At 44.9% G+C, this 27692-nt stretch overlaps 1 protein-coding gene across 2 annotated transcripts in view; it reads right to left on the bottom strand.

Annotated features, from left to right (window-relative positions):
* Positions 1-8185: 8185 nt before the first annotated feature.
* The window catches only part of LOC135011530 (retinol dehydrogenase 7-like), a 237625-nt gene continuing 218118 nt past the window's right edge, over positions 8186-27692 (bottom strand). For both annotated transcript variants that reach the window (XM_063952470.1, XM_063952469.1), the window contains 2 exons: positions 19304-19467; positions 8186-9164 (listed from right to left, as the gene is read on the bottom strand). In XM_063952470.1, the coding sequence (XP_063808540.1) occupies positions 8950-9164; positions 19304-19467 (379 nt within the window). In that variant the 3' untranslated portion in view covers positions 8186-8949. The remainder of the gene's footprint in view (positions 9165-19303; positions 19468-27692) is intronic.

The raw sequence follows: 27692 nt of genomic DNA, 5'->3' as shown, positions 1-27692 counted from the left end.
CCCCTGTACTTTTACAGCATACAGGACCAGTGTACTTTTATTTTAACAGCAGCACCCCTGTATTTTTAAGCATACAGAACCGGTGTACTTTTATTTTAACAGCAGCACCCCTGTATTTTTTTACAGAATACAGGATTAGTGTACTTTTTATTTTAACAGCAGCACCCCTGTATATTTACAGCATACAGGACAGGGCCAGTGTACATTTTTTTACTGCACCCCAGAATTTTTGCAGCATACAAGACAGGGCTAGAGTACATTTATTTTACTGCACCCCAGAATTACTACAGCATACAAGACAGGTCCAGTGTACATTTATTTTACTGCACCCCAGAATTACTACAGCATACAAGACAGGGCCAGTGTACATTTATTTTACTGCACCCCAGAATTTTTGCAGCATAAAAGACAGGGCAAGTGTACATTTATTTTACTGCACCCCAGAAATTTTGCAGCATACAAGATAGGGTCAGTGTACATTTATTTTAACAATAGCACCCTTGAATTTTTACAGCATACAAGACAAGGCCAGTATACATTTATTTTACTGCACCCCAGAATTTTTGGAAGCATACAAGACAGGGTCAGTGTACATTTATTTTAACAACAGCACCCTTGAATTTTTACAGCATACAAGACAGGGCCAGTGTACATTTATTTTACTGCACCCCCAGAACTTTTGCAGCATACAAGACAGGGCCAGTGAACATCTATTTTAACAACAGCACCCTTGAATTTTTACAGCATACAATCAGAATCAACTTTATTGGCCAGGTGTACTCACGTATACTAGGAATTTTTTGCGGTACAATGCATCACTAAGCAACAACATGAAGGTGGAAAAACGTAGCATACATTACAAACATTACACATATCAGTTCATACTGCACATTGCAACTGTACGATAGACTCAACATATTAGACATATTATACGTGAGACTTTTTATATATTGTTCAGCTGGTGGACAGCTAGTGGAAAGAAGCTTTTAATGGATCTGGTTGACTTCACGGGAATGGACCTATAGCGTCTGCCTGATAGGGATGCATGCAATACAGGGCCAGCACCCCTGTATTTTCACTGCATACAGGAGGACAGTGCCCCTACCACCGTTACAACACTGGGACAGCCAGGACAGCAACAACACCCATGTTGCAGCACCCCTAACAGCACATGAAACACCAATGACAGCCAGGACAGCACCTCTAACAGCACCCCTAGAAAGCACACATTGACTCCACCCGACACCACCACCCACAGAGACAGAGGTTGTCTCCCTCATTCTCCAAGTCCGGAGTGAAAATGGCAGTGACGCGCAGCTGTTTATTATTATTATTATTATTATTATCCTTTATTTATATGGCGCCACAAGGGTTCCGCAGCGCCCAATTACAGAGTACATAAACAAATAATCAAACAGGAAAACAGCAACATACAGTTGATGACAGTATAGGACAAGTACAAGGTAAATAAACATAGTTACATCAGCAGATGACACTGGAATAAGTATCAGGTGGCAGAAGACTGCTGGATTTGGTGCAGTTGAAGATTATTAGAGTAAGAAAGGATAAGCACATGAGGGAAGAGGGCCCTGCTCGTAAGAGCTTACATTCTAAAGGGGAGGGGTAGACAGACAGGGGTGACACAGATGGGGTACATAGAGAGCATAGAACAGAGGGTTAGGATGATATTTGGCTGGGTTTGGTGAAGAAGTGGGTCTTGAGAGCCCGTTTGAAGTTTTGTAGAGAGGTGGAGAGTCTGAGGGGGAGAGGTAGGGAATTCCAGAGAAGTGGTGCAGCACATGAAAAATCTTGGAGGTAGGAGTGGGAGGAAGTAATCCGTAGGCAGGAGAGTCGGCGTGCATTAGCAGAGCGAAGAGGACGGGTGGGAGTGTAAAGGGAGATAAGGTCAGAGATGTAAATGGGAGAGGAGTGGGTGAGGGCTTTGTAAGCGAGTGTGAGAAGCTTGAAATGGATTCTGAAAGGGAAGGGGAACCAGTGAAGGTCTTGTAAGAGAGGAGAGGTGGACGTAGTGCGTTTGGTGAGGAAGATGAGCCGGGCAGCAGCATTGAGGATAGATTGGAGTGGAGTGAGGTATTTGTCAGGAATGCCAGTCAGGAGGAGATTGCAGTAGTCCAGTCTGGAGATGACCAGTGAGTGGATAAGAGTCTTAGTAGCATCCTGGGTCAGAAAGGGTCAGATCCTGGAAATATTTTTTAGATGAAAATAAAATGGCAGGTTTGTGAGAGGTGCTGAATGTGTGGTTTGAAGGAGAGGGAGGAGTCAAGGATTACTCCAAGACAGCGCACTTGGGGGCTAGAGGAAATAGTAGTGCCATCAATAGATAATGAGATTGTAGGAGGTGAGGTTATGCGGGAGGGAGGGAAGATGATCAGCTCGGTCTTAGACATGTTAAATTTAAGAAAGCACTGGGACATCCAGGAAGAGGTAGCAGAGAGACAGTTGGAGATACGAGTGAGGAGAGCAGGGGAGAGGTTTGGAGAGGAAAGATAGATTTGGGTGTCATCAGCATAGAGATGATATTGGAAACCAAAAGAACTAATGAGCTTACCTAGTGAGGATGTATAGAGAGAGAAGAGTTGAGGACCAAGGACAGAACCTTGGGGTACCCGTACAGTTAGTGGAAGTGAGGGGGGGAGTCATGAGAGGAGACAGAGAAAGAACGGTCAGAAAGGTAGGAGGACAGCCAAAAGAGGGCAGGGTCACGCAGACCAATAGAGTGAAGAATTTGCAGTAGGAGAGGATGGTCCACAGTGTCAAAAGTAGCAAAGAGATCAAGTAGAATAAGTATAGAGTAGTGTCCCTTAGATTTAGCAGCATGGAGGTCATTGCATACTTTTGTAAGGGCAGTTTCAGTGGAGTGGAGAGGACGGAAGCTAGACTGGAATGGATCAAGCAGTGAGTGTGAGGAAAGAAAGGAAGTAAGGCGGTTGTAGACAATACGCTCAAGGAGTTTGGAGGCAAAAGGGAGGAGAGAGATGGGTCAGTAGTTGAAGAGAGTGTTTGGATCAAGGGTAGGTTTTTTAAGAATAGGAGAGAGGAGTGCATGCTTGAAGGCAGAGGGGGCAGTGCCTGATGAGAGGGATAGATTGAGAAGGTAGGAAAGATGGTAACAAGCAGAAGGAGAGAGGTTTATATGGAATCCAAAATCTGTGAGAATCTGACTGCGGGATGATGAAGTTTTGCCTCATTCTGGTATCAGAATCTGACAGCGGGAAGTCTCAAACCAGGCTTGGATTCTGGCTCGGAATGTGATGTCCAGGGGGGTTCGGTTCTTAGGGGGGTTCTTCATCTCTAGTTATTATTATATTATAGCATTAATTGTATTTAAATTGCTTTCACACCTTGCAGTATTTTATTGTTTGATTGTTATTTGGATTGAGTATATGCCTATACATACAGTATATGCATACAGTATGTGTTTTATACATAGTTGCCTACCCTTCTGCATCCTGCAGGAGGCTCCCCAGTTTCAGTAATAAAACCTCCAGCTGCCCTGCTTTGTAGGTCAAATCTCCAAGATTCTTTAGGTTCTGCCAGGGGTGATACTAAGGATTTTCTTTGCGGGAACAGTGATTTGCTACAGCTGCTCAGGAGTCACTGCTGCAGACTCTCATTATCCCCCCTTGTTGGAACCCCTAACAGGAGAGAGACAGCGGCACATGATCACACACAGCAGGATACTCTTTTATTATTATTATTATCCTTTATTTATATGGCGCCACAAGGGTTCCGCAGCGCCCAATTACAGAGTACATAAATAATCAACTAGGAAAACAGCAACTTACAGTTGGCTACAATATAGGACAAGTACAGGGTAAATAAACATAGCTACATCAGCAGATGACACTGGAATAAGTATCAGGTGGCAGAAGACTGCTGGATTTGGTGCAGCTGAAGATTATTAAAGTAAGAAAAGGGTAAGCACATGAGGGAGGAGGGCCCTGCTCGTGAGAGCTTACATTCTAAAGGGGAGGGGTATACAGACAGGGGTGACACAATTGGGGTACATAGAGAGTGTAGAACAGAGGGTTAGGGTGAGATTTGGCTGGGTTTGGTGAAGAAGTGGGTCTTGAGAGCCCGTTTGAAGTTTTGTAGAGAGGTGGAGAGTCTGAGAGGGAGAGGTAGGGAATTCCAGAGAAGTGGTGCAGCACGTGAAAAATCTTGGAGGTAGGAGTGGGAGGAAGTAATCCGTAGGCAGGAGAGTTGGCGAGCATTAGCAGAGCGAAGAGGACGGGTGGGAGTGTAAAGCGAGATAAGATCAGAGATGTAGATGGGAGAGGAGTGGGTGAGGGCTTTGTAAGCAAGTGTGAGAAGCTTGAAATGGATTCTGAAAGGGAAGGGGAGCCAGTGAAGGTCTAGTAAGAGATGAGAGGTGGATGTAGTGCGTTTGGTGAGGAAAATGAGCCGGGCAGCAGCATTGAGGATAGATTGGAGTGGAGAGAGGTATTTGTCAGGAATGCCAGTCAGGAGGAGATTACAGTAGTCCAGTCTGGAGATGACCAGTGAGTGGATAAGAGTCTTAGTAGCATCCTGGGTCAGAAAGGGTCTGATCCTGGAAATATTTTTTAGATGAAAACGGCAGGTTTGTGAGAGGTGTTGAATGTGTGGTTTGAAGGAGAGGGAGAAGTCAAGGATTACTCCAAGACAGCGCACTTGGGGGGTAGAGGAGATAGTAGTGCCATCAATAGATAATGAGATTGTAGAAGGTGTGGTTATACGGGAGGGAGGGAAGATGATCAGCTCGGTCTTAGACATGTTAAGTTTAAGAAAGCGCTGGGACATCCAGGAAGAGATAGCAGAGAGACAGTTGGAGATACGAGTGAGGAGAGTAGGGGAGAGGTCTGGAGAGGAAAGATAGATTTGAGTGTCATCAGCATAGAGATGATATTGGAAACCAAAAGAACTAATGAGCTTACCTAGTGAGGATGTATAGAGAGAGAAGAGAAGAGGACCAAGGACAGAACCTTGGGGTACCCCTACAGTTAGTGGAAGTGAGGGGGAGGTGGAGTCATGAGAGGAGACAGAGAATGAACGGTCAGAAAGGTAGGACGACAACCAAGAGAGGGCAGTGTCACGCAGACCAATGGAGTGAAGGATTTGCAGTAGGAGAGGATGGTCCACAGTGTCAAAAGCAGCAGAGAGATCAAGTAGAATAAGTAGAGAGTAGTGTCCCTTAGATTTAGCAGCATGGAGGTCATTGCATACTTTTGTAAGGGCAGTTTCAGTGGAGTGGAGAGGACGGAAGCCAGATTGGAATGTGTCAAGTAGTGAGTGTGAGGAAAGAAAGGAAGTAAGGCGGTTGTAGACAATACGCTCAAGGAGTTTGGAGGCAAAAGGGAGGAGAGAGATGGGTCGGTAGTTGGAGAGAGTGTTTGGATCAAGGGTAGGTTTTTTTAAGAATAGGAGAGATGAGTGCGTGCTTGAAGGCAGAGGGGACAGTGCCTGATGAGAGGGAGAGATTGAGAAGGTGGGAAAGATGGGAACAAGCAGAAGAAGAGAGGCAGCGGAGGAGGCGGGAGGGGATAGGGTCAAGTGGGGAGGTGGTGAGGGGACAGAAACGAATGAGGTCCATGACTTCCTCTCCAGATGCATGGGAGAAAGATGACAGAGTTGGTGCGAGGGATGGGGAGGGTTGGTAAGGGATGGGAGAAGGCTGGTTACTGATGGTCTGGTGTGATGTGATGTCCTGACGTATGGAGTCAATTTTGGATGTGAAGTAAGTGGCAAAGTCAAGAGCAGAGAGTGAGGAAGGGAGACGAGGTGGAGGTGGGCAGAGGAGTGAGTTGAGAGTGGAAAAGAGTCGCCGGGGGTTGGAAGACTGGGAGGAGATGAGGTTCTTGAAGTATGACTGTTTAGCAAGAGAAAGGGCAGCACTGAAGTATGAGAGCATAAGTTTGAAATGGAGGAAATCTGCCTTAGAGCGTGATTTCCTCCAGTGACGCTCAGCAGTACGTGAGCATTTTTGCAGATATCTGGTGCATTTTGTGTGCCAGGGTTGAGGTGTTAATTTGCGAGGGTGAATAGTGGTTGGTGGAGCAACAGAGTCAAGAGCAGAAGTAAGAGAAGCATTGTATGTGGAAGTGGCTTGTTCAGGGCATGAGAGAGAGAGAATAGGAGAGAGAAATGAGTCAAACAGGGAGGAAAGGAATGTGGTGTCAATAGCTTCAATGTTACGCTTAGTGATGGTAGCCTTAGGAGGTAGAGATGGGGAAGCAGAGAGAGATAGGTTAAAGGAGAGCAGGTGGTGGTCAGAGAGGGGAAATGGGGAGTTGGAAAAATCAGAGATATCACAGCGGTGAGTGAAGACCAGATCCAGTGAGCTCCCATTCACATGGGAGGGTGAGGAGGTCCACTGGGAGAGACCAAGTGAGGAGGTGAGGTTAAGGAGTTTAGAGGCAGGGGATTGTGTGGGGATGTCAATAGGGATGTTGAAATCACCTAGGATAATGGTGGGAATGTCAGAAGAGAGAAAGTGGGGAAGCCAGGAAGCAAAGTTGTCGATGAATTTGGAAGCAGTGCCAGGGGGGCGGTAAATGACAGCTACTCTAAGATGGACTGGTTGGAAGAGGCGTATGGCGTGGACCTCAAATGTAGAGAATATAAGGGATGGTTCTGGTGGTATGAGTTGGTAGGAGTAACTAGAAGGTAAAAGGACCCCGACACCACCCCCATGGCGACCCCCAGGTCGGGGTGTGTGTGTGAATGTGAGGCCCCCAGCAGAGAGAGCAGCAGCAGAAGTAGTGTCAGAGGGCGTAATCCAAGTTTCAGTAATGGCTAGTAGGTGTAGGGATTTGGAAATGAAAAGGTCACTCTTATCTGAGATGTGTGTGCACTGACCCATAGGGGGAATTCAAATCTTGATGTGCCCCCCTATCTACCGTTAGACGAGAGATAGAGGGGAGATATTCAAACGGCCCCCGTCATCGCCCCTATCACGCCCTGTACAGTCGGGTTTAGGAGTGCAAAGCACCTAAACCCAACTAAACTGATGGGAAAGATCATGAAAAGACCCGTTTGGGTGCCCAAAGAGGTCTCTTTATGCACATTTCAGCTCTCTACCTCTGAAGGTAGCGAGCTGAAATTAACTATATGCGCCCGTCTGCAGCAACATTAGAATAGATGTGGGTGGGCGCGATCGCAGGAGGGAGCAGGGGAGAACATTTCAGTCTGCATCTGCTGTTAGGGTCAGAATTGTTGTTAGTAATTTTCTGTCATTAAACACATTTGTTTAATTAGAGCAAGGGTAAAGCTACCATAGGTGCAGGTAGTGCAGCTGCTATGGGGCCCAGAGCTAAAAGGGGCCAACTTTCCCTGTCAAAGTTACATGTGTTGTATACATTTTCCACCATTGGGTGGTATCTAGGGGCCCATATACATTTTTGCCTTTCAGCCTACAATATATCTAGTTACACCCTTGGACCTGCTAATTGTACTGTGGTATAAAATGAACTGGAGGGCACTATAAATCTCATTATGTTTTGTATAATGTGTACTGGCAGCAGATATAGTGTGACATACTATGTTATGGTATATAAAATAAACAAGGGCAGTACTATGGGGATAACATTAGTTAAGTCACAATTATAGGTCAGTAAATAAACTAGGGCACTATTATGGGGCATACAATGAACAACTGCTGTGGAGAGGTGTCTCTCTAGAACATTTGGACAGGGGCCCCTTCAAAGTGTTGCTATGGGGCCCACAAAGTTCTGGCTATGTCCCCGAATTAAAGTATCTGGTGTCTGTAATTATTTGGCTAATGCTGTAATGATATGGAAAACAGCACATTCAATAAATAAAGGTAGTGCCTACAAGTTACAAACAATCCAGTGTTCTCAATAGGGTTCACTACGATATGCCGGCGGTCGGGCTCCCGGCGACCAGCATACCGGCGCCGGGAGCCCGACCGCCGGCTTACCGACAGTGTGGCAAGCGCAAATGAGCCCCTTGCGGGCTCGCTGCGCTCACCACACTATTTTATTCTCCCTCCAGGGGGGTCGTGGACCCCCACGAGGGAGAATAAGTGTCGGTATCCCGGCGCCGGTATATTGTGCGCCGGGATTCCGTCAGTCGGCATACTGAAGACCACCCTTCTCAATAAAATAACATTTAATACACCCAAATCTTAATTTAATTATATGTTTAGTGATGAATTTACACATGGTCAAATTGCATTTGGAATTTATTGCATACGCATCACAATTATCATGTACTGTATATTGTGCAGAGTGAGAAGAAATGAAATATTCCAACGAATATATATATATTGCAAACAAGAAACCCTGTATTGCAGACAGCAATGTTAATATCCATACTTGCAAAATTTCCAAAAATATATTGCTACTAAAGTTATATAGAAATATCTCACAACAACAAGCATTTAAGCATAGACACACCTATTAGTGGAACTAGACACACCCCTTGGGCAGAGTATGACACGCCCCATTGATGACGTGGCACATCCTACTGTAATCGCCCTGATTCTAGTTTTCAAAAGTAGGCAAGTATGCTTTTATATCATTTTAAATTTAGTATAACTTTTTTTATTATGTTTTTAATAGCTTTCCCTTCATCATACAGCAATTTCCTTCAGTTCCTTTTTTTTTTTCTCGTCTCTTTGTTAGCAGTCATATCTGTTATATTGGTAACTTCATTTTGGGAACGCTCTCTGTTATCTAGTCCTATATTGGCATATTTTAATTAACGTTGCTACTATGATGAGTCTAGCCAGTCTCTTGATTACAAATATACTTGAAAAAGTACTTAAACAAAAGACATTGTGATTTTTTATTTTTCTGAGAAAAATAAAAGTCAGCATTAAAAAAGAAAGTCTTTGTTAAGCTTTAAGATGGTAACATACAAATGTAATTTTAAAATATTTTAAAATAAGAGATCATGTGACAATGTTGTGTTGTGTTCTGACGAAAATCACATACAAGCTGGTTTGGGTGCTGAGCGACACAGCACATAGTCGGATATGACAGTAGGGAGGTAGGACATAGGGAGGTAGAAGAGCTTGCAGTCCCATCCAGGAGAGTATCTTGTCCAGGGGTAGACAGCAGTCACAGCATGTTCCATACAGTCTGGCACCATGTGAGCTCTTGGGCTAGCTGTTGCTATTAAACTTTTCAGTTGCTTGATATCTGCAAGTACACCAGACACAAGAGTTAACATATAACATTACAGTATGACTTCACAAATATTCTACTCTAGGTCACTCAACTCAGCAATCACATACAGTATAAAAGCAGACAGTGATGTCACCTCCAAATATTCCAGTCCTTAGTGTTAGGATCGGGGCTTGGTGTCACTGAGGGTCTAGGCTACCTTGGTAATTTCTCTTCTGAAAACACCCTTGCATTGCTACAAGCAGCAGTGGAACCAGCCCACCATTGCTCATCACCAAGCTGGACATATTTCCCAGCATTCCCTGCAGCTGCGACAAATGTCCTAGCGACCTGTATAGCAGAGTAGTCCATAGCTAAACCAGAACAGTTAGGAGATATTTTATTGTCTTCCAAGGAAGCTAAGTAATTCCTAAGGGCATTGAAATAGAACAATCAGGATTCCGGGCGTCGCTATTTTGACGCTGGGATTCCGACCACCATCAGGATTTTGACACCGGTCTTATGCCATCGTTCGGGATTCAGGCGTCGGTATTTCGACTGCCAGGATCCCGTACGGCGGCATTTTAACTGCATCCCTATCAAACATACATTTAATAGACCCGAGAGTAGAAATTGCTTTATTTTGTCACTATTTTTGTATGATTATACCATGATTATACCATGATTATACCATATCAAGGGTGCAGCTAGCTAAACCTATTTCAGAGCTCATAGCAAAATGTTCATGTCCCCCGTTCCCCCTGCTGTGCTCTAATCAGTGTGGAGTGAGTGCTCCCCTCCTGATCCCCATGGGCGACTTCACCTTACCTAGTAGTGTACAGCTACGGGGTGCTGTGCTTTCCCATCTGCTGTCCCAATCAGTGCTATCAAGAAGTCTGCCGGGCCTGGGTAAAATTTTGAGGGTGTGGCCTAATTGTGGGACGCGTGGCCATGCCCCCTTACGAAAAAAATAAGGAAAAAGTGTTTGCAGCGCTATGCGTCAAGCAGGAGGCTCCTTCACCCCTCATCCAGGAACAATTCGAGGGCAAACATGATCAGTGTGACCAATATATAATTTGTAGAGAATTCTAGTGACCAATACACAATACACAGAGCATTTTAGTGACCAATAAACAATACACAGATAATTCTAGTGACCTAAATTCAATACACAGAGTAATTTACTGACTGATGCACAATAGAGAGAGCTGACAGTAAAGCAGGACTCATTCTCTAACACAGCGTTTATACTTACGCCTCGAGCATCTATAGAACAATCTCCATGTAATTACAAATAATATTTATATGTTTGCAGAAGATTTTTATGAACTGTTAAACATATATTTTTATTTTATAAAGGCTGGAGCCAATTATTTTATTGAATACAGTTTTCTGCCATTATTGATTACAAATATCTCTGGGCCTGACTCAGAGCTGTGTGCTAGAGCTGCTGCAGTTGTGGATGTATACTCCGACACTGTGCAGAAATATGCAAGTGCCTCATCCACCTGGATTTGTATTGATACGCCCACCGGCAGCTTTAGGAGTCCCAGCTGCTGCATACACAATGAAGGCAGGCAGATCAGTTGATAATACAACTGTAGCCCTATGGTTGTGCAGGATGGCAACATGAAGTGAGATACCGAAGCCGCTGTTACTGCATATGGGATCGCAGACGCAGGCTGAGACACACCTCGAAAGTGGTCCTGACACACCTGACTTTTTACCGACACTATCAGTTACCCCCCAAATGATCCTTGCCTTTCAATCACTTTGCGAATAAATCCTCTCTGCAACCGCCATTGCAGCACATGTGCAGTGCGATGCTCTGTCAGACCATAATCGCTCAACTGCAACAACATCAGATTTGTGGACAGCTCTGAGTCAGGCCCTATATCTGCACCATGGCTCTAATTAAATGAATTCTGAGCATTATTTCTTCATATTGTTGGAAGATTTTACTTTATTATATTTCTTTGCAAGCTCATGGACAGTTGATTGTTTGCCTCTTCCTTGCTCTGACTCACCAGGGCTAGAGACAACATTCCAATGTCAGCTCCTCATGTAAGATCTTATGTACCTATGCTTGACCATCTAAGGGAACCTCAATAGCATTTAAAAATCATTTGTCATTAAATAGAGTGACTAAGTTCTTGAAATAAGATCATGAGAAGATATTTACACAGGCTTCAGGGCCAGGATGCACTTTTAAGGCTATTAGAGTTAAGGTTAGGATATTCCCTTGATTGAAAGTAGAGATGCTCAGGTTCAGTTTTCTGAAATCCAAACCCACCTGAACTGTCCGTTTCCGAGTGCATCCAAGCGCCGACTCAGGTCTTCCCACCAGACTCGGCCTTCCAAACGTCAACTTCCCAATGCCGGACCTTGTGTGTTTTGGACTCCATAAAGTCACTCTCCCTGTGATTCAGGGGCCATTTCACACATGACACCAGTGGGTTAGGGTGTGGGGCTGATTTTATATATATATATATATATATATATATATATCCATCCAATGAATCCACACTCACTGCTGCAAATTACAACATGGGCGGTGCTCCGAAAAGGGCTCTCAAGTAGTCCAAAATATATCCAAGAAGAGTACAGGCACTCACCACTTCCTTGATGATAATGAATTTATTATACCTCACAGGTGTATCTCACATAGGGATGAACGACAGCATGTCTGCAAAAATGTCGAAGGCTCACATGGAGCCGAATGTATCTATGTGAGATACACCTGTGAGGTATAATAAATTCATTATCATCAATGAAGTGGTGAGTGCCTGTACTCTTCTTGGAGATATATATATATATATATATACACACACACACACACATACACATTTGTGAAATAAATAAATATATATATATATATATATATATATATATATATATACACACACACACACATTTGTGAAATATATATATATATATACACACACATACATATACACACTAGGTGACTCATCGCGCCCTACGGGCACTCTTCACACCATCGCAAGGTGCCCCATCACACATTTCTGGCATTCAATATTTGTATTATATGGAGTATTACCTGCATTCCTAGGTTTGGTTAGTGATTAAATATCGCATGACAAAAGAGCGTCCGATGGGGAAGGGGGCGTAGCCACTTGCGACAGGGAGTGGGGGCTGCGGATGGGGGAGGGGGTAAGGAGGTGCTGCGGGTGGGGCAAGGGCAGGTGCGGGGCTGTTGCAGATGGGGGAGGGGTTCCGGAGGCACTACAAGTGGGGAAGGGGCAGGTACCGTGGGTGGTGTAGGGGGTCCAGAGGCGTCGCGGGTGGGGGAGGAACATGTGATGGGGTGCGGCGAAAGGGGGAGGGGGTCCGTAGGTGCTGCGGGTGTTGGAGAGGCGGGTGGGGGGTGCCGCCGGTGGGGTAGCGGGTCCAGAGGCGCCGCGGGTGGGGGAGGGTTGGGTGCGGTAGGTTTTACATGCAGACATCGACACACTCCCTCCCCTCCAAAAGACAAAATAATCCTTTGTGACAACCACCCCACCCCCACTTTCGAACAGTGTGAAGTACAGCCTCTGCCTCCCTCACCACAGCTCACAGCCGTGGACAGCACCCTGGCCACCCCCCAAGACAATGCTGGCATGGTGACAATCTAACCTACCCCCAGCGAGATGACAGGTCTGCCTGTTTGAAGCCCTTTCTTCCCCCCAGAATACTGCAGCAAATAGCAAAGTCTCACCCCCCCAGATGCAGACAGCATACTCCAGACCTCACCCCACCACATGCTGCCCTCGGGACACACTACTCTACTCCCCGGCAGCAGGTGGCACATTCTCCAGCCCCCAGCCGCGGACAGCACACTGAGAGGAATTTTCTCCTCATCTCCTTAAGCTGCAGCCACTGAAGGGGGAGGCGTATACAGTCAGTGTAATGGCAAGTGCAGGGTGGGACAGCGGGTCCTGGGAAGTTGCAGCCGCTGGGTGGGTGAGCGGGTGGAGGGGCGGGGGAGCACCGTGACAGCCGCACAACCGTCGGACGGGCGCTGGGTGGGAGAGCGAGTCCCGGGAAGTTGTAGCCATCGGGTGAGTGAGCGGGTGGAGGAGCACCGTGACAGCAGCACAGCCGTCGGCCGGGAAAGTTCACATGGCGCGCCGCAGAGGAAATTCCTGGAGAGCGTGTGTGGGTGCCCCGGGACAGTCGCCCCTGCTATACTCCGGCTCTGCCTGCCCTCCATAGACTGTCTGACTGCATTTAGGGGTTTGCCAAGATCTGTGACTCTGACTCCGCCCAGTGTTGTGACTCTGCCCAGCGTTAGAGACACAGACACAGAGTCACAGATCTGGGCTAATATATAGGAGATATATATATATATATATATATATATATATATATATATATATATATATTTATTATACCTAGTGCCTTTAGAACTCTTAATAGTCGGACTGGAGCAGGAGCTCTTAAAGCTAAGCCAGTAAGGTGCACTCTGTCACTGTCAGATCATTCCTTGTTATTTAAAAGAGAAAAGCTAGTAACAGCACTGTATTAAAAGGGGCCCTGTGCCATTATTTAAAGGGGCACCATGTCTGCTATTAAGAAAATTCAAGTAGGAGCTCTATATTATTATAATTTAAAGGGGCACTGTGTCATTAAAAGTAAAAAACCCAAAGAGGCATTGTTGATTGTGGGCTACAGCATTGTGAGGCACTTTGTTGTGTGTTCAAGGCAACCACTATGTTAAAACATTGTGTTAGTTAGGTGTCACTATTACTAGAAGTGCTGTGAGCGGCAGTGTGTAAAAAAATATAGGTACAGAGAAGAGCAGGAGCAACAACCATGTACTAGTGCTGCAGCTGCTGCTGCTAGTCATGATAGTACTTCAACATCCACTAACGAAACTACAAGTTTAAGAAAAGATAACCTGAAATACAAATATTTCACAATGATAAAGAAAAGAGGTAAAGGTGTCATCTTTAAAACAGACAAATCAGTGCCAAAAAAGAACACCACTAAGGCTACGTGATCACAAATTCCTGAGGAGAGTCTAGGGGTGTCCACATTAGCAATGTGTGAATGAGTCTGACATTTCTGACATTGTACTCATAGAGCAGCCTCCTTCCATCATTCCTGCACCCACTGTAAATGTGGAGATGAGCATTATAAGTTAAGATGGTGACATAATAGAAATTAAGGATGCTGGTGTGGAAGAAGTGCAACAGGATATTTGTGTACTATCTGACGATAATGAGGATGCTGAAGATGAGGATGTTGTTGGTGTTTAGTAAGTGAGCCACCAGTGGCATCAGTTCTTGCTTGTGATAAAAAGACATTGTTATGCTTGAGCATAAGACCAAAAAAGCCAAATATTGGGTGTCAATATAATTTTACACAAATCCTGACAACATTTGTGAAGCCTTATGTACCATTTATGAATCTAAAGGTAGTAGAGGTAGGGATGTTAACCATCTAGGCACCTCCTCCCTTTGCAGAGAGTTCAGGCAAGTTATTTAAAGAAAAATATAATTATTTGTCAAAAAAAATAACAAGCAGTCCAGTATCGGCTACCAGCGGTTTGGAACAGCATGTGCAATCTCCACTGTGAATACTGTCATCATCAACATCATCTTTAATGATATGAGGTACAGTAGTCTGTCCAAAAAATTGTTTTGTGGGGGCTCAAACAAAGCAAGCACTACAGAAAATCCAGAAAACACAGGGAAAAACTGACATAGGTGTCCCCTGTATTTTTTAAACCAGCACCGGGCTCCACTAGTCAAGAAGATAATGACACATTTATACTGGTCCCTGCAGCCTTGGCATTACCAACTCAACTAGTTAGCCCAGGTCCAAGAGCCCGGCACTGGTTCTTAAAATACAAGTAGACCCTATGCAATTTGTTCCCAGTATTTTAAGAACCAGGACCGGCTCAAAGAGCCCAGGTATGGTTATGTTTAGGAGGGGGACACCACCATTTTTGTTCAGTAATAATTTGGCAAACTTTTATACAGAGAAGCATGCACGGATCACACTGATCCGTACATGATAGTCCAAACACACCAGCCAAAAGCAGGTCTATTTGAAAGTTCTATTTCTGTACGAATTCCATGCTTTTGCGGCAGTTTTTCAGAACTGCTGGCAGAGACTGAAATACAAATCCTAATTAAATTCTTGTGTTCTATGAGGTTTTTGTGAAAATATAACCATGTTTGGCAGATGGTCTATTGATTCGTATTTGTGTGGACGGCCATGTACAGTATCTCAATATGAATTAGTTAAACTACAGTATGCCATGATTTGGGTTTAGTAAATTACCAAGATGCACTTTCGGATGTAAATGCCATCTCAAATGGACACAGGAGCTTAGTAAATTTCCCTTTACAATGTTAATAATACTAAGAATTCCTGACAAGGGTTGATGAGAAACCAAGAAAATGAATATTATAGCTGCAGCAGAGCCTATCCTATCTTACATTTTTAGAATTAAAAAAAAAAAAAATTAACTAAATCAATCTTTTACTGCCCGCAGGCCTCTGATCTAGTTCTTGATTAATGAAGACATTCTTGGTTTCAATGAGCTCGTATAGTTTATTAAACTGCCTTCCAGTCTGCCACTGCTGTGTGGCAATGTTTCATAAATGTGCTATAGTCTTTTAACCTGCCGTTTGTTTGTGCGGCTGCTCTTTGCTTCATTTAGCCAGCAAGCATTTGGTCTATACTGGTGAACAATATTGTGAGATCTGAGGTAGTCAAAATTATCTGGAAATTATTGGAAACTAATGCTATTGAGTTTAATACTACTATAGGAATAGGTCCAAATTACATGATTTTAGCTGTTTTAGCAATTTTTTTTAAAAATACAGAGTCAAAACGAAAACACATGAGGGTGCAAAACATGAAGCTGAGTCCAAATACCAAAACACGGGTATCTGCGTACATCTTTAATGGAAAGGCTTTAGGATTCTGTAGCCAACAAGATATAAGGATGGTGGGTTATATATTGGTTCTTATTGTCTTGATATGGGAGGGATCACCCTCTTACCTGTTGGAGTACCGAGTCCACCCTGCCTTATTTTCCACTTTCCTGATGTGTTACTTTGCAATTAGGTTCTTTCTTTTTGTTTTATTCAGGTTCTTCGCTGATTACTAGGAAAGCATTGCTCGTTAGCTGCTGTAGTCTGAAAAGTAAGATTATTCCATATTTCCCCTTTCAAGCAAGGAGAGGTGCCCTGCTCATCTATCCTCCGTGTGCTGTGTAGTGTGAAAAATTAGTCACATTACATTTGCCTCCGCCTTGTTGCAGTGTGGTGTATTCAATCACACTGTAATGAATTAAATCTCCGTTTGGCGCAAAACTGTTGTTTATCCACCAGGTGTTGCTTTTGAAAACCACCATTGCTCATGTGTGAAGTCTCCATTGTAAAGTCAAACATTGGCCCTCATTCCGAGTTATTCGCTCGCAAGCTGCTTTTAGCAGATTTACTCACGCTAAGCCGCCGCCTACTGGGAGTGAATCTTAGCTTCTTAAAATTGCGAACGGCGTATTCGCAATATTGCGATTACACCTCTCTCAGCAGTTTCTGAGTAGCTCCAGACTTACTCGGCATCTGCGATCAGTTCAGTGCTTGTCGTTCCTGGTTTGACGTCACACACACACCCAGCGTTCGGCCAGACACTCCTCCGTTTCTCCAGCCACTCCCGCGTTTTTCCCAGAAACGGTAGCGTTTTTTCACACACACCCATAAAACGGGCAGTTTCCGCCCAGTAACACCCACTTCCTGTCAATCACACTACGATCACCAGAACGATGAAAAAGCCGTGAGTAAAATTCCTAACTGCATAGCAAATTTACTTGGCGCAGTCGCACTGCGGACATTGCGCATGCGCACTAAGCGGAAAATCGCTGCGATGTGGAAAAAAATACAGAGCGAACAACCCGGAATGACCCCCAATGTTTGTAGTTTAAGAACTACTTTTTTAGCTACGGTACATTAATTATAAATGTGAACACAGAAAAACATTGGCTCAGCATCTCCAATGCACACAAAGAAAAGTACAGTTCAGAGTTCTACACAGCTCTCTAAAAGAAAAAAAATTACAATCAACGATAGAGTTGGGACAAGCAGCACTATAAAAAAAATGTTAATGAGCGACATCACTATGTGACTGCAGGAGTCAATCACCTGTCTCCAAGGATAACTTGGCATATTGGTATCGCCGATGGTTACCATGACCGTGAGCTAGGGCCCTATTCCCGCAAAGGACACACTTGTATTGTATATTTGTGTAACAATTAGCATCCACAGTTATTTTTCTCATTTTGACTCATTCATCTGTGTGCATGCCTGAGGCTGCATACAAAGTATGACAGAACTTATTTTGGGAAAATTAGAAAAAAACTGTGGATGCTAATTTTTACACAGATATAATGCTACTTTTTACACAAATATACAAGTGTGGCTTTTCAAATTACGAGAGTGTTATCTTTAAGAGACTTACTGCACTTCTTCCTTGGCCTCCCCATTGCTTTAAGAGGCAGTCTCCCCCACCACTAATCCCTCCTTCTGTGTGACTCGTGATTTCACGGACTGGGTGTACTGCTTAGTAAATGACAAACACCACACGGTTGATACACGTCTACTGTATGTAAATGATCGGCTCATGCTGGCTTCGATTGGGGGAAGGGAAAAGTAGCATTATGTCTGTGTAAAAATTAGCATCCACAGTTTTTGTTCTAATTTTCCCAAAACAAGTTCTGTCATACTTTGCATGCAGACTCAGACATGCACACAGATATACAGTCAAAATTAGAAAAAACCTGTGGATGTTAATTTTTACACAAATATATAATACAAGTGTGTCCTTTACAGGAATTGGCAATGCCATTATGCTAAGAGAGCCTTGTAGACAGGTGATTGACACCTGTAGTGACATAGTGATGTCGCTCATTGTATTTTTTTTTTTATTATAGTGCTGTATGTCCCAACTCTATCGCTGATTGTAATGATTGTTTTCTTTGTGTATGTTGGAGATGCTGAGCAAATCTTTTTCTGTGTTCAAATTTCTACTTAACGTAGGGATCATTTTATACAGTGCACCAGGGGAACTTTTAGTTGGAAGGCATTTGGCCACTGGATACCTGCCATTCCGGGGATTTCATACTCCACCCTGCAGTATTAATGTATTTAAAACAGAACTACTATATTTACTGTGAACTGGCCCGCTTGTCAGGGATTGCTACATTGTTCAGTATTCTGTAGTGCCGTATCCATCCGCTGCTATTCAGCACTGTACTGTAGTTTTCATTAGTGGAACAACTGTTGTGGATCCTCTAGTGCCTTATCACGCCTTACTTCATCTGCCTGCGCTATTTGTATGGCGCAACTAGGACGCCTTTATGGTACAGCAGCAGCAACAATGAGCGTGGCTTCATCTGTACATATGGAATTCAGATGCCAGAATACTGACCAGTGCTGGCATCCAAAATGAGATCACAATCCTGGTACCGGCATCCTGACAGCCGGGATCCCAAAAGAGTGACTAGCGAACCGCCGAAGAGGTAAGCCGCGGGGAAGGGAGAAGGTTACTGTAGGTATAGGCTGCTGGGGGAAGGTTAGGGTTAGGCTGTGGAAATGGGCAAGGGTTAAGATTAGGCTACAGGGAGGGGGAGTTAGGTTTTGGCACCCATAAGGAGGGTTAGGCTGCAGGGCTGGGGGGGGGAGGGGGGTTAGCATACTTACCCAACCCTTGTCAAGGTTCTAACCATCAGGATGCCTGTATTCTGACTGCCGGCACCCAAACACCAGCATTTCAGCCCCAACCCCTACATACAGTAGCAGATTTTCATGTATACCTCTATAGAGAATGAAGTAAGTGCCAGTAACTTGTCTCCATCAATTTTAACAGAATTGACCCCATATACAATGATCTAAGCACAGAACATGTAATAACAATATGTTAAATAATCCTAGATTGTAATAATCTTAAATGCTACAAAATTGGCATTCTTAAAATGAATGTTTCTTGAGAAGCCAAAAAATTCACATTTCCCCAGAGAAGCTATGTCCTAGCGTTTCATGGACTGGTGAATGTCAGCAAAAAGCTAGAGCATACAGTATACAGGAGGTTTATAATAAATAGTTGTTTAAATATAGTAGTCAAGTCTTAATAGTAATAATAAGGCTCTACATTTAACAACTTACATTGCTCATAGTAGTGCTGGCCATAGCTGTCCTTCACTGCTGTAGGGAGATTTTCCCACAGACGCCTCAAGTTATTTACATGACCATCTGGGTTTGACATCTTAGTTTGAAAAGCGCCTGGTTCTACGATAGAGACTTTTACCCCAAAGTCACGCATTTCCCTTCTGTAAGGAGAAATAAGCGATTACTATGACAGCAGGCTGTATGACTAGGGATATAGCCTTATATAGGTTTCCTTTTCACTGCTGTGCAGATCAGTCTTAATTCTGAGTTGCACAAGTATTAGCAAACTGTACATGCGCAAAGCAAACTCACACATCTTCCACAACTCTCAGATGCACAGTCAGACGCACCACAGCTGTTTTTCTCCATATGTGAAATGGGCATCTCTGGGGTGTCAATTGGGCAGCAACTGGGCATATGATTGGGAGAAAACTGTCTCAAGGGTGTGTTATGGGTGTGTGGTTGGCATGTAGTCTGAAGGTGCGTACAAACTAGGCAATAAAGTAAACAATATTGTTTACTATATTGCCCAGTGTGTATGCTGCTTATGACAGCCAATGTGTGCCCCCGTGGGTCGTTAACGAGCCTTGGTGTCGGCCATGCATGCAGCTCAATTGGGATTCATCGTCCAAAACTGCATGCATGGCCCAGCCACACCAGGATGTCACTATACGATATTGCTAGCGTTATTGCACTGTGTGTATGCCCACATCGGGTGGCCCGGGCTGGGAGGGGGACACACTAGGCGATGTCACTCATGCAGCACATCACCTAGTGTGTACCCACCTAAAGTTGCATCCTGTGAGTGGATATCTATTTCAGACAGATCTCTTTCACCCAGCATAGGGTAATGGTTGATGATGCTGCGCTGGCGGACAGACAACAATGGGGCGGTGCAATGTGTATGCATGTAAGTTACATGTATAGTCACATATCTTCTTTCCGAATGCAGCCATATACGGATCGGCATGTGACTCAGAATCAGGCCCAGGAGTTAAAATGGGCTGGAATGGGGTGGAACTGCATCTCAGTGACTGAGTCTCAGTCTCGGAGTGGTGTGTCAGGCTGGCTTCCCTAGGCTATGGCTGACCTGCCTGGCTGCCCTGCTGTGCGTCACCACATCAATAGATGTGGAGAGCGCTAAAGATACAATGATTGACTTGTCCAGCCCTCCATCCCTCCTCCAGAAAGTGAGCACACTGACTTCATTGCATGTCTGTGTCTTCTGTTGTGTGAAGAGGAGCTGCCCTTACAGGAGAGGAACCACGTGGACAACAATGCCAGAAAGTCTGAGAAAGATCATTTATTCAGAAGTTCAGAACTGGTTATGGTGTGTGTTATGAAATATGGCTTATTATGGAGTTCATTTTCCTGCACATAACATGCTCAACCCTGTTTATTATGACCCCACTACACACCCCGGTACTGCTGCTATGTTTTTTTGCTGTATACACCACTGCACCGACTCCAGATGCCTTCCTCTAGCTGCCTGCAGGTTGCAGCAATCCCTCGGTCCTGGCCGGCACTTCAAGGGAGCGATGTCCCTCCAAAAATGGGCGCCGCCACCTCTAGCATCCTTCAAAACTGTCTCCTTTGTGGCGGTGGCCATTTTGGGAGGGACATTTTCAATAGTATTTCATGCCTATGGCCAGACCGCTGAAATACTATGCAAACAGTGGCCCAGGTGCCCCATGCTATCGCACGGCTTGCCCTGCCCTAAAAACTGCCCTGCATATTTCAATTATATAATCCTGCTAAATTAAATCAGGTTGTGAGTGTTGATACTGATTTTTAATGTATGGTCTTTATAAAATATTGTGGCCATGTCTCAAAACTTATATTCTTTACCTTCGCAATTTATGATGTACTTTTGGTAAGTAAGTGATATCTGATGTTATCACTTTTCTTCCAAGTCTGGACCATGGGGGTAATTCCAAGTTGATCGCAGCAGGAAATTTTTTAGCAGTTGGGCAAAACCTGGGCCCTCATTCCGAGTTGTTCGCTCGCTAGCTGCTTTTAGCAGCATTGCACACGCTAAGCCGCCGCCCTCTGGGAGTGTATCTTAACTTAGCAGAATTGCGAACGAAAGATTCGCAGAATTGCGAATAGAAATTTCTTAGCAGTTTCTGAGTAGCTCCAGACTTATTCAGCCATTGCGATCAGTTCAGTCAGTTTCGTTCCTGGTTTGACGTCACAAACACACCCAGCGTTCGCCCAGACACTCCCTCGTTTCTTCAGACACTCCCACATTTTTCCCAGAAACGCCAGCGTTTTTTCACACACGCCCAGAAAACGGCCACTTTCCGCCCAGAAACACCCACTTCCTGTCAATCACACTACGATCACCAGAACGATGAAAAATCCTCGTTATGCCGTGAGTAAAATTCCTAACTTTTGTGTAAAATAACTAACCGCATGCGCTCTGCGAACCTTGCGCATGCGCAGTAAGCGACTAATCGCAATAAAGCGAAAATCGGCAACGAGCGAACAACTCGAAATGACCACCCATGTGCACTGCAGGGGAGGCAGATTTAACATGTGCAGAGAGAGTTAGATTTGGGTGTGGTGTGTTCAATCTGCAATCTAATTTGCAGTGTAAAAATAAAGCAGCCAGGATTTACCCTGCACAGAAACAAAATAACCCACCCAAATCTAACTCTCTCTGCAAATGTTATATCAGCCCCCCCCCCCCCGCAGTGCACATGGTTTTTCCCAATTGCTAAAAAATTTCCTGCTGCGATCAACTTGGAATTACCCCCAATGTGTGGTCATTGGGCCATGCATGTGTAAGTAGAGTGTTATATTCCAAAATGTGAAAATGCTTCTCATACTGTAGATAAATGGAGCTTTTTCATAGTGTCCATTGAAAGTTATCAGTACCGCTGTTGTAAGCATTAAGAAGGGGAACCTAGCATTCAAAACAAGCAACAACATTCAAAACTAGCAATAGTGCTTATCTAGAATCTCAGTAGGTTTTGCAAGCTACAGTGTCCTTTAGCCATAGATGATTTCCTTAGGCCCATATAATACACTGCTCAAAAAAATAAAGGTAACACTAAAATAACACATCCTAGATCTGAATGAATGAAATATTCTTATTAAATACTTTGTTCTTTACATAGTTGAATGTGCTGACAACAAAATCACACAAAAATGATCAATGGAAATCAAATTTATTAACCCATGGCGGTCTGGATTTGGAGTCACACTCAAAACTAAAGTGGAAAAACACACTACAGGCTGATCCAACTTTGATGTAATGGCCTTAAAACTAGAGATGAGCGCCTGAAATTTTTCGGGTTTTGTGTTTTGGTTTTGGGTTCGGTTCCGCGGCCGTGTTTTGGGTTCGAACGCGTTTTGGCAAAACCTCACCGAATTTTTTTTGTCGGATTCGGGTGTGTTTTGGATTCGGGTGTTTTTTAAAAAAACACTAAAAAACAGCTTAAATCATAGAATTTGGGGGTCATTTTGATCCCAAAGTATTATTAACCTCAAAAACCATAATTTACACTCATTTTCAGTCTATTCTGAATACCTCACAATATTATTTTTAGTCCTAAAATTTGCACCGAGGTCGCTGTGTGAGTAAGATAAGCGACCCTAGTGGCCGACACAAACACCGGGCCCATCTAGGAGTGGCACTGCAGTGTCACGCAGGATGTCCCTTCCAAAAAACCCTCCCCAAACAGCACATGACGCAAAGAAAAAAAGAGGCGCAATGAGGTAGCTGTGTGAGTAAGATTAGCGACCCTAGTGGCCGACACAAACACCGGGCCCATCTAGGAGTGGCACTGCAGTGTCACGCAGGATGGCCCTTCCAAAAAACCCTCCCCAAACAGCACATGACGCAAAGAAAAAAAGAGGCGCAATGAGGTAGCTGACTGTGTGAGTAAGATTAGCGACCCTAGTGGCCGACACAAACACCGGGCCCATCTAGGAGTGGCACTGCAGTGTCACGCAGGATGTCCCTTCCAAAAAACCCTCCCCAAACAGCACATGACGCAAAGAAAAAAAGAGGCGCAATGAGGTAGCTGTGTGAGTAAGATTAGCGACCCTAGTGGCCGACACAAACACCGGGCCCATCTAGGAGTGGCACTGCAGTGTCACGCAGGATGTCCCTTCCAAAAAACCCTCCCCAAACAGCACATGACGCAAAGAAAAAAAGAGGCGCAATGAGGTAGCTGTGTGAGTAAGATTAGCGACCCTAGTGGCCGACACAAACACCGGGCCCATCTAGGAGTGGCACTGCAGTGTTACGCAGGATGTCCCTTCCAAAAAACCCTCCCCAATCAGCACATGATGCAAAGAAAAAGAAAAGAAAAAAGAGGTGCAAGATGGAATTGTCCTTGGGCCCTCCCACCCACCCTTATGTTGTATAAACAAAACAGGACATGCACACTTTAACCAACCCATCATTTCAGTGACAGGGTCTGCCACACGACTGTGACTGATATGACGGGTTGGTTTGGACCCCCCCCAAAAAAGAAGCAATTAATCTCTCCTTGCACAAACTGGCTCTACAGAGGCAAGATGTCCACCTCATCTTCACCCTCCGATATATCACCGTGTACATCCCCCTCCTCACAGATTATCAATTCGTCCCCACTGGAATCCACCATCTCAGCTCCCTGTGTACTTTGTGGAGGCAATTGCTGCTGGTCAATGTCTCCGCGGAGGAATTGATTATAATTCATTTTAATGAACATCATCTTCTCCACATTTTCTGGATGTAACCTCGTACGCCGATTGCTGACAAGGTGAGCGGCGGCACTAAACACTCTTTCGGAGTACACACTTGTGGGAGGGCAACTTAGGTAGAATAAAGCCAGTTTGTGCAAGGGCCTCCAAATTGCCTCTTTTTCCTGCCAGTATAAGTACGGACTGTGTGACGTGCCTACTTGGATGCGGTCACTCATATAATCCTCCACCATTCTATCAATGTTGAGAGAATCATATGCAGTGACAGTAGACGACATGTCCGTAATCGTTGTCAGGTCCTTCAGTCCGGACCAGATGTCAGCATCAGCAGTCGCTCCAGACTGCCCTGCATCACCGCCAGCGGGTGGGCTCGGAATTCTGAGCCTTTTCCTCGCACCCCCAGTTGCGGGAGAATGTGAAGGAGGAGATGTTGACAGGTCGCGTTCCGCTTGACTTGACAATTTTGTCACCAGCAGGTCTTTCAACCCCAGCAGACCTGTGTCTGCCGGAAAGAGAGATCCAAGGTAGGCTTTAAATCTAGGATCGAGCACGGTGGCCAAAATGTAGTGCTCTGATTTCAACAGATTGACCACCCGTGAATCCTTGTTAAGCGAATTAAGGGCTGCATCCACAAGTCCCACATGCCTAGCGGAATCGCTCCCTTTTAGCTCCTTCTTCAATGCCTCCAGCTTCTTCTGCAAAAGCCTGATGAGGGGAATGACCTGACTCAGGCTGGCAGTGTCTGAACTGACTTCACGTGTGGCAAGTTCAAAGGGCATCAGAACCTTGCACAACGTTGAAATCATTCTCCACTGCGCCTGAGACAGGTGCATACCACCTACTATATCGTGCTCAATTGTATAGGCTTGAATGGCCTTTTGCTGCTCCTCCAACCTCTGAAGCATATAGAGGGTTGAATTCCACCTCGTTACCACTTCTTGCTTCAGATGATGGCAGGGCAGGTTCAGTAGTTTTTGGTGGTGCTCCAGTCTTCTGTACGTGGTGCCTGTACGCCGAAAGTGTCCCGCAATTCTTCTGGCCACCGACAGCATCTCTTGCACGCCCCTGTCGTTTTTTAAAAAATTCTGCACCACCAAATTCAAGGTATGTGCAAAACATGGGACGTGCTGGAATTTGCCCATATTTAATGCACACACAATATTGCTGGCGTTGTCCGATGCCACAAATCCACAGGAGAGTCCAATTGGGGTAAGCCATTCCGCGATGATCTTCCTCAGTTGCCGTAAGAGGTTTTCTGCTGTGTGCGTATTCTGGAAACCGGTGATACAAAGCGTAGCCTGCCTAGGAAAGAGTTGGCGTTTGCGAGATGCTGCTACTGGTGCCGCCGCTGCTGTTCTTGCGGCGGGAGTCCATACATCTACCCAGTGGGCTGTCACAGTCATATAGTCCTGACCCTGCCCTGCTCCACTTGTCCACATGTCCGTGGTTAAGTGGACATTGGGTACAGCTGCATTTTTTAGGACACTGGTGACTCTTTTTCTGAGGTCTGTGTACATTTTCGGTATCGCCTGCCTAGAGAAATGGAACCTAGATGGTATTTGGTACCGGGGACACAGTACCTCCAACAAGTCTCTAGTTGGCTCTGCAGTAATGATGGATACCGGAACCACGTTTCTCACCACCCAGGATGCCAAGGCCTCAGTTATCCGCTTTGCAGTAGGATGACTGCTGTGATATTTCATCTTCCTCGCAAAGGACTTTTGAACAGTCAATTGCTTACTGGAAGTAGTACAAGTGGGCTTACGACTTCCCCTCTGGGATGACCATCGACTCCCAGCGGCAACAACAGCAGCGCCAGCAGCAGTAGGCGTTACACGCAAGGATGCATCGGAGGAATCCCAGGCAGGAGAGGACTCGTCAGAATTGCCAGTGACATGGCCTGCAGGACTATTGGCATTCCTGGGGAAGGAGGAAATTGACACTGAGGGAGTTGGTGGGGTGGTTTGCGTGAGCTTGGTTACAAGAGGAAGGGATTTACTGGTCAGTGGACTGCTTCCGCTGTCACCCAAAGTTTTTGAACTTGTCACTGACTTATTATGAATGCGCTGCAGGTGACGTATAAGGGAGGATGTTCCGAGGTGGTTAACGTCCTTACCCCTACTTATTACAGCTTGACAAAGGGAACACACGGCTTGACACCTGTTGTCCGCATTTCTGGTGAAATACCTCCACACCGAAGAGCTGATTTTTTTGGTATTTTCACCTGGCATGTCAACGGCCATATTCCTCCCACGGACAACAGGTGTCTCCCCGGGTGCCTGACTTAAACAAACCACCTCACCATCAGAATCCTCCTGGTCAATTTCCTCCCCAGCGCCAGCAACACCCATATCCTCATCCTGGTGTACTTCAACACTGACATCTTCAATCTGACTATCAGGAACTGGACTGCGGGTGCTCCTTCCAGCACTTGCAGGGGGCGTGCAAATGGTGGAAGGCGCATGCTCTTCACGTCCAGTGTTGGGAAGGTCAGGCATCGCAACCGACACAATTGGACTCTCCTTGTGGATTTGGGATTTCGAAGAATGCACAGTTCTTTGCTGTGCTGCTTTTGCCAGCTTGAGTCTTTTCATTTTTCTAGCGAGAGGCTGAGTGCTTCCATCCTCATGTGAAGCTGAACCACTAGCCATGAACATAGGCCAGGGCCTCAGCCGTTCCTTGCCACTCCGTGTGGTAAATGGCATATTGGCAAGTTTACGCTTCTCCTCCGACAATTTTATTTTAGGTTTTGGAGTCCTTTTTTTACTGATATTTGGTGTTTTGGATTTGACATGCTCTGTACTATGACATTGGGCATCGGCCTTGGCAGACGACGTTGCTGGCATTTCATCGTCTCGGCCATGACTAGTGGCAGCAGCTTCAGCACGAGGTGGAAGTGGATCTTGATCTTTCCCTAATTTTGGAACCTCAACATTTTTGTTCTCCATATTTTAATAGGCACAACTAAAAGGCACCTCAGGTAAACAATGGAGATGGATGGATTGGATACTAGTATACAATTATGGACGGGCTGCCGAGTGCCGACACAGAGGTAGCCACAGCCGTGAACTACCGCACTGTACTGTGTCTGCTGCTAATATATAGACTGGTTGATAAAGAGATAGTATACTCGTAACTAGTATGTATGTATAAAGAAAGAAAAAAAAACCACGGTTAGGTGGTATATACAATTATGGACGGGCTGCCGAGTGCCGACACAGAGGTAGCCACAGCCGTGAACTACCGCACTGTACTGTGTCTGCTGCTAATATATAGACTGGTTGATAAAGAGATAGTATACTCGTAACTAGTATGTATGTATAAAGAAAGAAAAAAAAACCACGGTTAGGTGGTATATACAATTATGGACGGGCTGCCGAGTGCCGACACAGAGGTAGCCACAGCCGTGAACTACCGCACTGTACTGTGTCTGCTGCTAATATATAGACTGGTTGATAAAGAGATAGTATACTCGTAACTAGTATGTATGTATAAAGAAAGAAAAAAAAACCACGGTTAGGTGGTATATACAATTATGGACGGGCTGCCAAGTGCCGACACAGAGGTAGCCACAGCCGTGAACTACCGCACTGTACTGTGTCTGCTGCTAATATATAGACTGGTTGATAAAGAGATAGTATACTCGTAACTAGTATGTATGTATAAAGAAAGAAAAAAAAACCACGGT

The sequence above is a fragment of the Pseudophryne corroboree genome, chromosome 2, assembly GCF_028390025.1.
Source record: "Pseudophryne corroboree isolate aPseCor3 chromosome 2, aPseCor3.hap2, whole genome shotgun sequence".
NCBI classification, from domain to species: Eukaryota; Metazoa; Chordata; class Amphibia; order Anura; family Myobatrachidae; genus Pseudophryne; species Pseudophryne corroboree.
Note: the sequence above shows the minus strand (reverse complement) of the source record. Positions and strands in the feature narration are given on the sequence as shown.